This window comes from Salarias fasciatus, chromosome 23, assembly GCF_902148845.1.
Source record: "Salarias fasciatus chromosome 23, fSalaFa1.1, whole genome shotgun sequence".
Lineage (NCBI taxonomy): Eukaryota > Metazoa > Chordata > Actinopteri > Blenniiformes > Blenniidae > Salarias > Salarias fasciatus.
Genome location: NC_043766.1, coordinates 4975751 through 4990546, shown reverse-complemented (window position 1 = coordinate 4990546; position 14796 = coordinate 4975751). Strand labels below are relative to the sequence as shown.

Sequence of the window (14796 nt, the reverse complement as noted above, 5' to 3'; positions counted from 1 at the left end):
CTGTTCCATCCCTGCTGGTTCTATTCTCAGCAATCTTAAACTGAAGCTGCACTTCTTATATTCTGTTTATATGAATCTGCTGCTGACATTGTGTACATTTGACTTGACATATTTAAAAAGCTGTTTATAAGAATGGAGCCTGACTTCTGTCTGGTTGTAATTTTTCAAAAAAATGATGGCTTTCATGAAAAGTTTATGTTAAATGAGGAATGAAAGAGATTTTTCAGTTCTTGGAGAGCTGTCTTCTCATCGACATACTTTTATTTATCGCCAATGAATGTATTTATTAGATCCTATTTGAGGCTGATCTCTGAATGCACCTCTTAAGTGTGTATTTTAAGGATCCTCTTCAGCTCCGCAGAGCTCGTCCGTCTTTGTAATATGAGTGCGTCTCCCCTTTCTGTAACTTTAGGAGGTGTGGGGGGAGCAGGCCGGTCTCTTCAGGTACCGGTCAGTGTTTGGAGAATGAAAGTCACACGCTCAGGTTGCATTTCGTCCTATTGTGTGGCTGCCGATTACAGTAAGCCAGCAGTAAACAGGCCTTTGTGTCTGCTATCATCCCATCTCATTCCTCTGCTTTTCTTTTTCTGCGGCTTTAATTTGAGTCTGATCCTTTATCTCCTCTTCAAACGTAAAGTTCTCTCATGAAACCGTCGACATGTGGGAGGATGTCGCCGGCTCCACACTGCCTCGTTAGGTACGTTTGTCAGGAGCCGCGAAGCCCACCTTGATGAGCTTTAACCACAAAAATGTCTGCGTGGAAATTCAACAGCTTCCTCTCAATCCTTTCCATTACGTGTCCCGGCTCGATTTACTCCAAATCCAGCGGTTTGTGTTGAACCTCATTCATCAAAGCAAATGTTACAGAGAGCTTCCAGTTGAGCATGTGAGCCCACCTTGGATGTGTTTGGGTTTCGGCGGCAGAATGAGGGCGGGATATTGTTATCTCTGTCGTCTAAACTCACCTGTCTCTCTCTCTCTCTCTCTCTCTCTAACAGCTGTGTCCAACCTGGATGTGGAGAGCAAGCTGACCACGCATTACCAGGCTCCCTGGCACCAGCAGAGGAACATCCTCCACCCCTCTACCCGGCCAGCATGTGTGGACGAGCTGCACAGGCAAGCCAGCTTCAGCCTGTGGGCCCTGCAGCGAGGTGAGGCCCCGTCTGGCCGCCGAGCGGCCGAGGAGCCACAGGACATCAGCACTCGGCTCCATTCCTGCTTTTTGTGTCCTTGTTAACGTTTATTATGGGATAAATTCCCACCACAACACAGTCTGCAGCTCAGGGCTTATCGTCAGTCAGTCTGATGTGTGTCTGCCCTCTAGTGGACGCTTTGCGTTATTGCACCACACTGAATGGACTCCCGTTATTAAAACAACCGGAAATGTTTAATTTTTTTAACTATTTGACAGTTGCACTGCTCAGTTACCAACTAGTACTGATAGGAATACTAACTGTAGTAATAAAAGTAGTAATAGTAGTAGTAATATTCGAGAAAGTGAGTGTATGTTTCTTGTCCTGTTTATGTGGGTCTCCACAGCAAACTTTCCATCCTTAGAAATTAAATTTAAAAAGGAAAAAAAAGCCAGGACAAGAATGACAAGATTTAATCAGTCGACAGGGGATTATACTGCAAATGGAAAAAAACATTTATTTTAACAGTTTATTCAGACAGGAAAATGTGATTTTCCACTGTGTCGAATGTCCCGAATAAACCCAAGAACGGCCTAATCTGCTAACATGGGACTTTTTACGTGATTTCAAATGAAATGGAAATGTTTCACCAAATGTTCATTATTCAAACATGGAAAACATTCAGGTAATAAAGTAATAGAGTAACAAAGAAACCTGCAGAAATACGCTTGTGTTGAATAGTTTGTGGTTTAGACGCTGCACTGTACTGATGGAGAGAGAACGAATGTTTACAGAAATAACCTTAGTGTAACTGATTACCTAAATATCACGCTCCTGGTTTTTGTGTTGTGCTGACCAGTTTTCTTCTTCTTCTAATCACTGAATCACAACCATGCCGTCATGCAATCCAACAGTTTTCCTTTCCTCTGACATGGCTAATGTTAAATTAAATTTCATAACAACATAACCTGAAGTCTGTTTATAAAAGTGTCTCATTTCTTCATTCAATTAATTTAAATTCCGTTGGACCCTGATGGGAGCACCTGAATGCATCATTATTAACCCAAACTGTCGCTCACTGTCTGCTGTTTCTTCAAATTGAAAAGCTGAAAACAAAACTGGAATCATTTACAAATGAATACATGAAGGGATTTTGTGCAGATTGATATTTATGTGATGTGGTCCTGTTTTAAAGTGTGCATGTGTCTTATTTCTGCACTGTGTTCTCGTCCACTGATTCGTGTTTAAATGCCTTTCAATGTCTCTTCCGTTTCACTTTTTAATAAAAAACATTTGTGTGTGCGCGCATGTGCACTTCTTTTTTCTTATTTTTAAACAGTTTGCACTTTATCTGTTGCAGATCACCAGAGGAGACGATCAGGCAGCAGGGAGCGGAGGGTCACCATCTCCATCTCCAACCTGCCCCCGATGCCCATGTACCCCTCCCCTCAGGCTGTCCAGAGGCAAGAGAAGCAGGGCCCCAACTTGACCACGGTGAGGCGACAAGTGCAATCACGAGCTGACTGGTTTTCCTGGTAGAAGCTGTGCAGAATACTAACAAAATATTTGGGAATATAATGAAAAAAACGGAACTGTTTCGATCCCTTTTAAGCAACCTCCACAAATAGAACCATACAATGAAAGATGTCCACTAAAGTATCAACAGAAATATGAAAATTGATGTGCTGAGAAGCTACATATTAGCTTTAGAGAGACAAATATTTCCACTGTGAAAGTTTACTTTACCACCTGTAGATTTAAAGTTTCCGTCTGAATAGTTTCCCACACGTCTATCGTCAGAAAGGAAAACAAGCAGAAGAGGCGACTGGTGTCTCCTGACTCAGTACTGTTTACGTCCTGGTAGGAGATTTATGAAGAGCAGCAGAGCCTGTGTTTTAAAATAAAAAAAAACACTTCATCATTGCTCTCTAACTAAATCCCATAATCAGTTGAAATTTCACTCTTGATGAATATCTACAATATACACACATCTCTGCTGGAAAAGGTAAAGACTGATGGAAAAGCTTTTATATGTCTGCCTTACTTACTCCGACACCTCTGATCATGCATATTGGATTTCAAGGCGGTTAAACAGTTTTGTAACATTTTGAATTTGGATGAAGGAAGGAATATAGATGCAATATTTGTGCATATGACCTTAAATTCTAAGGCATTTTACCTTAAATTAATTAGTGAATATTATTTGTTAATGTAAGATAAAACATATAGACAGTCGAAGAGTCACGTTTGTATTTCATCGCATCTATATTCCCTCCTTCATCCAAATTATTTAAGCTATTTAAGATATTGGTTATTATTAACTGACCACCTATTTTCACACAAATGTACAGCATACCATCTTATTTAACTTATTTTATTATAACTGTGAGTTTGATGCTTCTTTTGTTTGTGAGGGCTATACATATGTCACAGTTACTAAAGTAGAGTGGAAAGGAATTCCTTCTTTAGTTTCACTCTGACACAGAGTGTGTTTCTGACGTGCGCCTGAAGTGACGCTCACATTTCTTCCCTTCAAGCAGCCAGAGAAGCGTTTTAGAGATGCAGCGACACAGGTAGCCGGCGGACAGGTAAAGAGGAGCCGTGTGTCTCGGACCGTCCGATCGGGCGACCGACTCACTCGACGTGTTTTTGTTTCATCGCATTGTTTTTTTTTTTCTCTCCAGCTCATCAGCCTGCTTTGAAATATGTTTCGCACCACCTGCTGTCGTCTTGTGTGTGTATGCGTGTGTGTGTTGAATATCCCCCTGTTCATTTGTGTTATCTGGTTCTGTTGTCCATCTTGTTTTTGGCCCATGTTTTAGTTTGAGTCCACACGTTCCTCCTCCCCCACCGAATGTTGCCGCTTCTCCCCCTGGAGCAGAAAGGTACTGGTTCCTCCCTCCATCCCTCCATCCCTCCCTCGTGGCTCCCGAGCGCTCCGTCTCACACTCTTATCTCACCTGTTCTGGTTTGTTTCACCAATGAAATGCATGCCTTGCTTCGTGCGGCTTCCCTCTGTGGTCAGCGGTAGCCGTAATGCCGTGCCACGCCCACTTCACAGCATGCTCTGAAACGCTGCGCCCGCCGCCGTGCGTCGCAGACGCCGGGGTTCGCCGGGGTTCAGGCGCAGGCCCGGCCTCTCGGCTCGGCAGTATGTGAGGAATGCGAGCGCCAGGGTCATAATCGCAGCCGCCGCCGCCGCTGCCGCGGCCTAATGATAGGCCCCACTCCTCCCAGCTTGCGCCTGTGATTACCCATGATCCCTCTGTCCTGCGGTTTCCTCGCTGCACAGCCAAGCTGACACCCTGGTGTTGCTCTCTCTGTGCAGTTTCCCTGCCCGATCGTAGCACCGTGAGATGAAAACGAGCCTTCAGATAGAGTGTAAACACTGAAAAACTTAATGCCACACCTTTTTTATTTTCATTTTACAGCTCCTCTCCCCTCCCTTGTTTCTCGGCCCCTCGGAGTCTTTTTCCCTCATCATCTGCTCATCCTCGTCTGTCAGACTCCCCAAAAACTTTCTTTCTTCTCTCAAAATAAATCAGCTGTAAACCGTTCCCTTTTTTCCAACTAGCCGGGAGAAGTTTCCAAGGAAACCAGTTTCTTTTGTGGCCAAAAGAGGGGGTTTGTCAGGGTCTCACTGGTCTGCTGGGAACAGAGAGCACAAAGGCTGGAGTACTGGCTTTAAATGGGGGGTGGGAGGTTGTCGGGTCGAGGAGGAGGTGGGGACCAGTTCAGTCTGGGAATCACTCGACGCCTTCACATGTGTGTCTCTGCTGGGATCCCTGGGTAAGAAACGGAGAGCAAGCAGGAGAAAGATGAGGGGGCGACTAAAGCTTGGGAGCGTGAGGAGGCACTGAGGACAGACAGAGTGCAGAGTCTGTGTGGAAGTAAGAGGATCCCTGATTGATACAGCAGCCCGGAGGAATGCCGCTATCTGCACTCAGATGTTTCCGGAGACTTGCGTACGCCGCTGCGTGGATTGTCAGAGGATGAGCTCAGACTCTCCGGCTGGAAATGACAGTTTACTCTGTCGCATTTCTGCCGAGCGACGTCTCTTTTTCCCCCAAAGCAGGATTAGTATTTCTCACGACATGCGGCGTGCAGCGAGATTTTTACTGAAGCTTCTGCAAGTTTTAAGTGTCTCTGTGTGTCTTGTTCTTTGCATGAGTAGATTCTTCGGATGCTTTCTGCGCTTTCAGTTCGCTCTCTTTACTCCGAAGCATGCGATTCATTTTGGTTGCTTGGTAGATTCTTTCCGCTCCAACATGTAGCTCAGCAGCTGGAAGGGCATGTGTATTGATCTATCTCTGCTCAGACAGAGAGCAGTTGCTTAATAAGATACTAATCTGCACATCCAGCCTCTCCCAGATAAACTGTGACGAGGAGAGAGCAATCCCTGACTTCACACACTGAGCATTACACATCCGCCCTCCTGAAGCCGAGTGTGTTTGTTTCACTTTTACTGTGCTCCGCCACTTGTCGCGTAATGCTGCCTAACCTTAACAATGTAACCATGCAAATATCCATCTGTTGCAGGCTGCGCCCTCTGACCCCGACTCTGACGGGGTGGCTCTAGGTCACCGGTCTAAGTTTCCCATCTCTAACATCCCCTCCACCCTGGACAAGCAGACTAACTGGACTAAAGCTCTGCCGCTGCCCACGCCAGAGGAGAGAATGAAATGCAATTCCCAAGTCATCACCTCATGCGTCATCCCCATTAACGTGACCGGTAAATCTCAATCCCTTCAAGTGTTCAGACTGTTGATATGACTCTTCTGGCTCCCCGGGGCTGCAGACCAGGAGACACTGGAGATGCACAAAAGAAGATTATTTTTTTTTGATGTTTTCTAATTAACTGTCAGAGCCTAGTCTGAGATATACACATATATTTTGCACCTCGTTCCACAGAAATTATCACATAATTTTCTTTGCTACTATTTGTTGTTTGCAGATTTAAAATAGAAAAAGCTTCATATAGCATTTTTTTCCAATAATATAAGATTCATTATACCTACGCAGGCGATGCTTTCTTCAATACAGTCTAGCCAACCATCAAATGCCAAGTTATCAACAACTAATTCTTCTTGTTTGTTCTTTATAAACATGAGAAATGAAATAAAATAATGATTTTCAATTTACAATTTTTGGCTATCAAGTAATTAAAGAATTCCTGCAGGCTGTGCCTTCGTCACTCATGAGCATATAATAGTTGTAAAAATAGTTTTTTTTCCTGCTTTTTCTCAATGCAGATACATATGTTATTTTCACGCTGTACGAGACACTAATGTAGCAAAAAATCATTGAGCAAGTTTTTGTGAGTCAGGTTTTTGCTTGAGCTGCTGATAGGAGTCGTCACCGTAGTTTCAGATTTATCCTAGTTTTCAGATTTACAAAAATGCAAAAGTTGTAAATTAACTGAAATGCAGAACGTCTAATTTAGTGGTGACGGCTGTTTAACATGCAGTATTATCCTGTGTTGTAAGGAAGCAGTGTGACAGGAAGAACCACCGGGTGTCTGAGGCTGCACAGAGTCACCGCCTTCAGCATTTTGGGGGGTTTTGGCGCCGCTCACCAACACCGCAGCTTTTGTATTGAGTTTACTTTCAGTGCAAAAAAAAAAAAAAAAAAAAAAGGATGAAATATCTTCAGCTTACACGTTGAAATCCTGCCGCTCCAATAAAACCTTGTCATTGCGAGTAGGCATTAATACCTCCACTGAGGAACATTCTCAATTTCATGCCTTGTCACGCTTTGTGCTCGTTAACTTTGTTTCTCATGCTCGGACTCTTTGTGCCTGCAAAGAGGTTGTTGTGAGCTGAATGCCAATTAGTTGCGTCCAAATGGTTGAAAAGGCACACACCGATGTAATTTACTTACACCGCTCGCACTGACTCCAAAGGAGGGGTTTGTGCGCCAGCGCCAGCTGAGTCAGAGACAGTCCGGAGTAAAAAATGCACATTGTAAGCAGAGAGCAGGAATTGCTATGGTGCTGAAAGGCCTGACTCGCTATCACATGATAGTCATAATGAGCCGAGAGGAGCATTAAGGAGGATACGCAACAAAACCGGAGCAGAAACCTTCCCAGCAGGACTTCTGTTTTGATTAGTAAACCCATCAACGTGTTGCTTCTTGTCTTTTGTGTCATCTGACAGTTTTTAGGGTCAAGCACAGTTTACCGTTTCTTCTCTGCCTGTAGAATAAAATCACTAATGTTGCAGATCGGCAACGACATGAGGCAGGAAATAGGCCTGTATCCTGATTTCACACGGGGATGTAGTCGCTTTGAGCGCTCTCAGATCTCCGTCCTCCTGCTATTTTTGTAGAAGACCTAATTTACTTCGGCCCAGCGTCGCCTCTTTTTCTTGTGAGACAGCGTGAGAGTTAAAAAAGGACTCTCTGCCGTTGAAACTAAACAAAGATTCCTCAGATGTCCTGTCTTCGTTGCAGGGGTTGGCTTTGACAGAGATGCCAGTGTGCGCTGCTCGCTGGTTCACTCGCAGTCTGTGCTTCAGAGGAGACGGAAGCTGAGGAGACGGAGGACTGTCGCCGGCGTTCCCAGACAGGTGCAGCAGGACTTAGGTATGTTACTGACTTCTTCGCTGCCTGTGAGGCTTCATGCCAGTCCATCAGGCCGGTTATACCGAAAAGCTTCAGTTTTACATCTTCTGTCTTTTTCTTAATCATGAAGAAAACTTTCCAGGGTCATTGAGCAGCAATTTAAAAAAACTCATCACTTTCTTCTAGGAGGTAATTCTTCACTTATTTGCGACAATTTTTTAAAATTATTTTAAAGCTTCTCTTCGATAATTAAAGAAATGGTAGAAAAATTATGCTGAACGACTATTGAAGTAGTAAAGCAGGAGGGCGATCAGCATCTAATATATAATATGAAGAAACAACAGAAAGTTGCTTCACTATTAATAAAGACAAAATAATTTTGCATTTGATGCATCCAATTCAAAGTCAGTCTTAGCGACTCACATTAGGAGCAGTGGACATACAGTTAAGACTTTGCTCGCGGCTCCAGGGTGGTGCTGATGAGAGGGAACCGGCACTCGCTTTCACTAATGCAGTCAAGACGTCTTGTGGGTCCATTTTCAAACCTTCTGGTCTCAGACTTGCTTCTCGAACCTTCAGGATGCAAAACAAAATCTCTTTCTGATCATCACTGTGCGAACCTGCGTTTGTGGGTGTTTGACTTCATAAATTCCAAAGCTAATTTCATTTTCCTGACTTTTATGTCTCTTTTTAAGTCTTGTAAGCTGATTTTCTGATCAGAAAGAAGTCCGTTGTGAATAGAGTGAGCTCCTCTTTTAGTTTTCCATAATGCAGTTGTAGCAGAAGTGATTGAAGCCTGTACAGCTGACACATATCAGTCGGACGGATGATGAATTCCTCCATTTTTTTTTTTTTTTTTTTTTGCATGCTTGACCGTTTGCAAACTGTTTTATCTCATCATCATCCTGCAAGTTATGCTACTATGTTGTTTTTGCTTTTCTTAACTTGATGCCAAAATAAAGAGCAGATTCTGATTTCATCCACATCTAACTGAATTCTTCAATATTCCCCATTTCACAGTAGTTTTATCTTTTGTTGGTCTGCTGAACTGCACCATTTGCTTTGTGTATTTTGGATAAAGTTTGAAGCCCTCGAAGTCATCATGGCAGAGCTAAAGGGGAAAGTATTGTTGCAAACAGATGTTGGGTTCTTGGTGTCAGTGTCACTCAGGAACCTGATGCACTGACAGTTTACTACATGCAAGTCAGAAAAGTTTGGTGGGAGCCTCATTTAAGTCCAACAGCTTCAAAAACCCAGTGTAAATATCAATAATGAGTGCTCATTTCTGTTTTTAGACCTCCTCCACTTACTGTTTTTTTTTTTGTTGTTGCTTCTTTGTGGTGTCAGATTCTGACGACTCTCCGGGCTCCAGAGAGAGGACGGTGATCGTTCACACCAGCCCAGATACCACTCCGTTCATTGACGAGCTCGCCAACCATCTCAACACCAGAGATTCAGGGTGCCAAACGGAGGACTTCCTGATATCAGGAGCTCCATCTCGTAGGAGGATCAGAGCCCAGAGAGGCCAGGGAGTCTCGCTCAGCCTCTCCCACTCGGCGGGAAACATCTCCTCCCTGCCCGACAGTGTCGAGGCCATGTTTACAGCCTCCGTGGGAGTCCGCCTGCGATCCCGGAGCCTGCCGCGAGACTCCAGCCGGCTGATGGACAACGGCCACAACGAAAGCGACGACGACAACGAGGAAGAGGAGTTATCCCCTTTCAATGCGGAGAGTTTCATGCCGGGGCCCATGGAGCTGATTCTGAAGGACGAGGAGGAGAGCACGGACGACCAGGCGGCGACCACGCACCCACTGGGCGGCCTGAAGTACAAGCAGCTGTCGGAGAGTCCGGAGCGCAGCTGGATGGAGCGCAGCAGGGCTCACCTGCCCCGAAAGGCTGACATGGGCAGCTGCGAGATCTCGTCCAGCTCCGACACCTTCAGCAGCCCCGTCCACTCGGTGTCCGCCGCCGGGGTGCTGGGGAGCCAGATGGACCACAAGGACGACCACCAGTCCTCCAGCGGGAACTGGAGCGGGAGCAGCTCCACCTGCCCCTCCCAGACGTCGGAAACCATCCCCCCCGCGGCGTCCCCGCCCCTCACCGGCTCCTCGCACTGCGACTCCGAGCTCTCTCTGAACGCCGCCGGACACGCCAACGACGACCAGACCGGCTTCATGCTGGACCATTATCAGGGCCTCAGGACGCAGCGGGCCGGCTCCTTCTCCTCCACGGCGATGGATATATTAGAGGAAGTCGGCGTCGGCACTCCCATAGAGGGGGACTGGAGTTACTCTCAGCCGGAGCCTCCTCATTCGCAGAACTTCAGTCCCGAGCCGAGCCGAGAGGCGGAGAGCAGCCTGGGCTGCCCCAGCTTCACCAGCATGGCCACCTGCGAGAGCAGCTTCTCCGACAAGCCGCCGTCGGAGAAGGCCGACACCGTCTCACACTACTCCGTGGACACCGAGGGCTACTACACCTCCATGCACTTTGACTGCGGTCTGAAAGGGAGCAGAAGCTTCACGTATAACTATGCACCCTGCGGCTCGGACCGCAGTCTGTCTGAGTTGAGTGGTCACATGACTCTGGGCCGACGCTGCCTCTCTTTGAGGAAAGCCAAGGCGAAGCCATCTCCGCCTAAGAGGAGCTCATCCTTAAGAAAAATATGCAGTGAGGGAAACATCCCTGACAGGAAAGAACCAAAGATGACCTGTGGCCAGCAGCTCCCCCTGTCCTGCAAGGAGAAGCGACTGCAGCTCTGCTTCTCCGGCTCTCCGGGTCAAACAGAAAGCTCCTCTGTCCTCAGTGAGCCCCTCGTGGCGTGGGGGGTGGAGAGCTCCACCGATTTGCCCGACTTGGGTGTGTTAAGCTCCACAGATGCGCATTCCTTTAAGGATGAAGGCGCTGTGCAGTCGGACTACGCGGACCTGTGGCTCCTGAACGACTTGAAGACCAGCGATCCTTACCGGTCGCTGTCCAACTCCAGCACGGCCACAGGCACGACCGTCATCGAGTGCATCAAGTCGCAGGAGAGCTCCGAGTCGCAGACGTCCCTGTCGGGGTCCAGAGCCACCACCCCCTCCTTACCGTCGGTGGACGGAGACTTCAAGCTGACCTCCCCGGAGAAGCTGGCGGGCTTGGCGAGCCCGTCCAGCGGCTACTCCAGCCAGTCGGAGACACCCACGTCCTCATTCCCCTCGACCTTCTTTCCCGGGCCGCTGTCACCCGCAAGTGGCAAGAGGAAACCCAAGGTCCCCGAGAGGAAGTCCTCGCTGTCGTCACTGTCGCTGCAGTCTCTGTCCTGCAGGGACGTGGCCTCTTCCAAGAAAGATCTGGAGCTGCCCATCATCCCCCCCTCACACCTCGACTTAAGTGCCCTTCAGAGTGTCAACAGCAAGGCGTCAGCTTACAGGAACCAGATACAAATCCTGCATCAAAACAAACAGAAATTAGCGCCGCCAGCCAAACATGCACCGCCTCCCACCTCCGAGGTGTTCAGTGCCCATTCCTTATCCATCACTCCCTCCGTGCTGCACTCAGTGCAGCTCCGGTCCGTCAGCAAGGAGCTTGAAGACAAGCATGAGGCAGCTTCCAGACTCCAGTCTGCCACTGTGAACGCGCTTTCTAGTAATAATTCTGTTGAGCTCAAGAGTCCTTTGCATTGCAACTCCCATCAGGACAAGTCTGCAAAGGAGGCGTGGGAATCGGCATTTACCTCAAACAGTGAGTTCACCAGTGGCGGCTCCGGATATCAGCCGGACAGAGAGCCTCCTTCAGAGAGCGTGACGGCGGTCGGGCTGCAGCCGGAGCCATGTGTGGACCTCGCCGGTGCCGACGACCCCGAGGGGCCTGCCGTTCTGGAGGGAGACGCCTGCAAAGAGACGTCGGTCAGCTGTGAGGACTTCGGCTCTCAGTCCGAGCCTCTACAGCGGCAGCAGCCGGAGCTGTCCGAGGACGAAGCCTGTCCCTCGCCACCCATTCTGCACAGTTCGCCCAAGAGATGGAGCAATCTCAACCAAGTGCCTGCGACTGATGGCGAGCCGGAAACGCTGCGAGCCAGTCCGATCGTCAGCGAAAGCGGCAACGATGTGGAAAATGACTCATCGGGCGTTTCGGCCGAAAGTGCCTCGCCTGACAGCAAGGAGGACGTGGAGGAATATTCCAGTCAAGGTAGACCGTTGTTTTAATACATCATGTATCTGTTTTTCTCTCGGGTTGATTCCTGTGTGCTCTCTGTCACATCACTGTGTTGTGAATAAAGTACATCTATGTTTCTGTTGACAGACTCCACGCCCAGTGACAGAGCGGCGTCGCCGCCACACGATGAGACAAGGCCAGAAAACGACAACGTGTTCCTGTCGCCCACCAAAGCTCGCACCACCGAGGATCTGTTTGCAATGATCCACAGGTGAGCGATCGGGATCTTTTTGTCTTTGAATTCGCAGCGAGTTTCCAGAGTTTCTTTAACCGAGGTTATCGCCTGCAGGTCTAAAAGGAAAGTGTTGGGGAGGAAGGACTCGTCCGAGCTGGGCGTGAGGAGCCGTCTGGGCGCTGCGTCGGGGAACACGCCGCCGGGCAGCACGGCCGGCTCCCCGGTCTCCATGCTGTCTCCCGCCTCCTCCCCGTCCCCCTGCTCCGCCTCCCCTGCCGCGACGCCGCCGGCCTCGCAGAGGGTTCCCGGTCCCATCTACAGAAACGCCAAGAAGTCCAGCACCTCCAACGAGGAGTTCAAGCTGCTGCTGCTCAAGAAGGGAAGCCGCTCGGACTCCAGTTACCGCATGTCGGCCACAGAGATCCTCAAGAGCCCCGTCGCCCCAAAATCACCCGGAGACTCCCTGACGGAGTCGCCCAGAGCGCCGGAGGAGCCCGGCTCCCCGCTGCTGTCGGGCCAGGAGCAGCTCTCTGGCGGCGGCCCGTACCCCAAGGCCAACACCGAGGGCTTCTCCCCAAAGCCCTCGGCCGCTGCCTCCAGGCAGGGGCGCTCCAGGATCCCTCCGCCCGCCAACAGCAGCCGCTACGGAATGCGCAGCCGGCTGTACTCGGCGCCCATGCAGGCCATCTCCGAGGGCGAGACGGAGAATTCAGACGGGAGCCCTCACGACGACCGCTCGTCGCAGGGCTCCACGTAGAAACCAGAGGGCAGAGGCGTCGCCATTTTACTCAGTTTACAGTCAAGACAAACGGACCAGAATGAAATATAATATATATGAAATGCAGCAAGAGCAGCAGAGTGAATGAGGTTCCTCTGGAGTAAACGTTAGGTCATGAGTCTAGTAACTGTGTTTGAATTTTTATGATTTTTTTTTTTTCTGTGGAAACAATTTTAGCTGTGTTTCATACAAACTGTATTTCTAATGAACTTATCTTTATGAAACAAACAGATGGCATTAGACCCAATTTTTATATCAAATTTATTCTGTGAAAAAAAAAAAATATATATATATATAATGCTTAAAAGTTAAAAAAAAAAAAAAAAAAAGTAACTCCCCGTTCAGAAGGCACATTTCCCAAAGCCATGCAGATGTGGCCCAGCTGACGACTGTCCTGCCTTCAGCCCTGCTACAGGTCACTGACCTTTGACCCCATTTGTTATACCCTTTGTACAAATTTACCTTTTACAAGTTAGAAAAATCCGCTATTAAGTGTTTGTATTCTGTGAATACCTATGCAATCACACACAGCCCTCAAGCTCGGTACACACACGGTAGTTTTGACCGCTCGGCCCAACGCCCACCGCTAACTCAAAATGTGAATTCTGGATCTGACACATAAGAACAGCACATAAGCAGCCTTTTATAACACACCTATGAATTCCACCGACTCCTTTTCTAAAGCGCGTCATGAATTGAGTCCGTTAGCTCGCTCCTCTGGACAAACGAGGTGAGGAGGCGAAGCTCCAGTGTCGACAATCCCGGGAGACGAGAAGGGAGCAGGTGTTTACGTGGGAGATGAAAAAGTGATTTATTTTTGTGTGTTTTTTTTAAGTTGGAGGCAGTGAATTAGGAGAGTGGCAGGAGAACGGTGGAGGTGTGGTGATTTTAGAGAAAAAAAGAAACTGGTCATTTATTGATTTGCTGACTCGATGTGTTTGCGTATTGTTGAAAGAGGCAAAGACAGCGGAAAGTGCTCAGGAGGATCAATAATGCCTTATTTTACTCGGGTGGGAGACGGTAAAGCGGCGCAGCAGCTCCTCTGCAGGTCGACTGTTAGGCTGCGTTCCAGTTGTCCCGGAACTCGGAATTCAAAATTAAAACCGAATTGTCCCTTGATCATCGAGCACAGCATCCAAAAGCAACTTTATTATATTTTGAAAGGATTTAATTAAACAATTATAGAATACAACAAAGTGCTGCACAGGAAGAGGGAGATGTGTGTTTCCTGTGGCTGAATAAACACATTCCCTATAAAATTATTTCACATTACATTTTGAAAACTCTGTTGACATTTCAGAATTTTTGACTATTTTTCGATTGTGTTCCCTTCGGTCCAGAGGAGAGACACTTCAGGCTGGAACACATTCCTCCTGGATACAGTATAAATGCCAGAACAGGATAACCCTTTTAGACATTTGACACTGTTTCACTAAAAGAGAGTGCTATTTATTTTGATGTTAAATTCAAGAGATAATTGAACCGTTAAACAGACAAAATGATTTATTTTCTTTAAAAATACAGTGGGTAGTGTTTTTAGTTAAGTTTGGAGCTTCTTATGTTTCGTACCGAACCACAAGAAACAATAATCCTAACATGAATGAGAGAGGAAAATCCAACTCTGGGCAAATTGCTGAAACTCTGAAAACGGCTTGGCAGCATTACTTTAGACCTGTGTGTTCAAACCTTTTGAGCCGAAGGGTTTAAAACAAAAAAATAAAGCTCCGCTGTTCCGAAGTCATCTGGTAATTCCTGGTTCTGAGGACGACTGGAGCGCTCAGCTGCTACCTGAGATTGTTTTTGAGTTTTGACAGCGGACGTGATGGTCAGAGAAGTCCTAGGATCTTACTGCTAGTTCGTACCCAAAGCTCTTCCCAGTCCTCCTATTTCTCCGAGTGGCCAAACAATCCTAAATATATTTATTTTTGTAGCAGATGCAGAGAAGCTCGGTTTAG

General features: G+C 47.6%; 1 protein-coding gene across 1 annotated transcript in view; it reads left to right on the top strand.

The window, feature by feature from the left end:
* nhsa (Nance-Horan syndrome a (congenital cataracts and dental anomalies)) overlaps positions 1–13190 on the top strand; it is a 64952-nt gene extending 51762 nt beyond the window's left edge. Inside the window, exons 2-9 of the mRNA XM_030083344.1 lie at positions 999–1151; positions 2494–2627; positions 3956–4018; positions 5673–5865; positions 7584–7715; positions 9042–11861; positions 11976–12099; positions 12178–13190. Coding sequence (XP_029939204.1) covers positions 999–1151; positions 2494–2627; positions 3956–4018; positions 5673–5865; positions 7584–7715; positions 9042–11861; positions 11976–12099; positions 12178–12820 — 4262 coding nt within the window. The 3' untranslated portion in view covers positions 12821–13190. The remainder of the gene's footprint in view (positions 1–998; positions 1152–2493; positions 2628–3955; positions 4019–5672; positions 5866–7583; positions 7716–9041; positions 11862–11975; positions 12100–12177) is intronic.
* The last annotated feature ends 1606 nt before the right edge of the window (positions 13191–14796 follow it).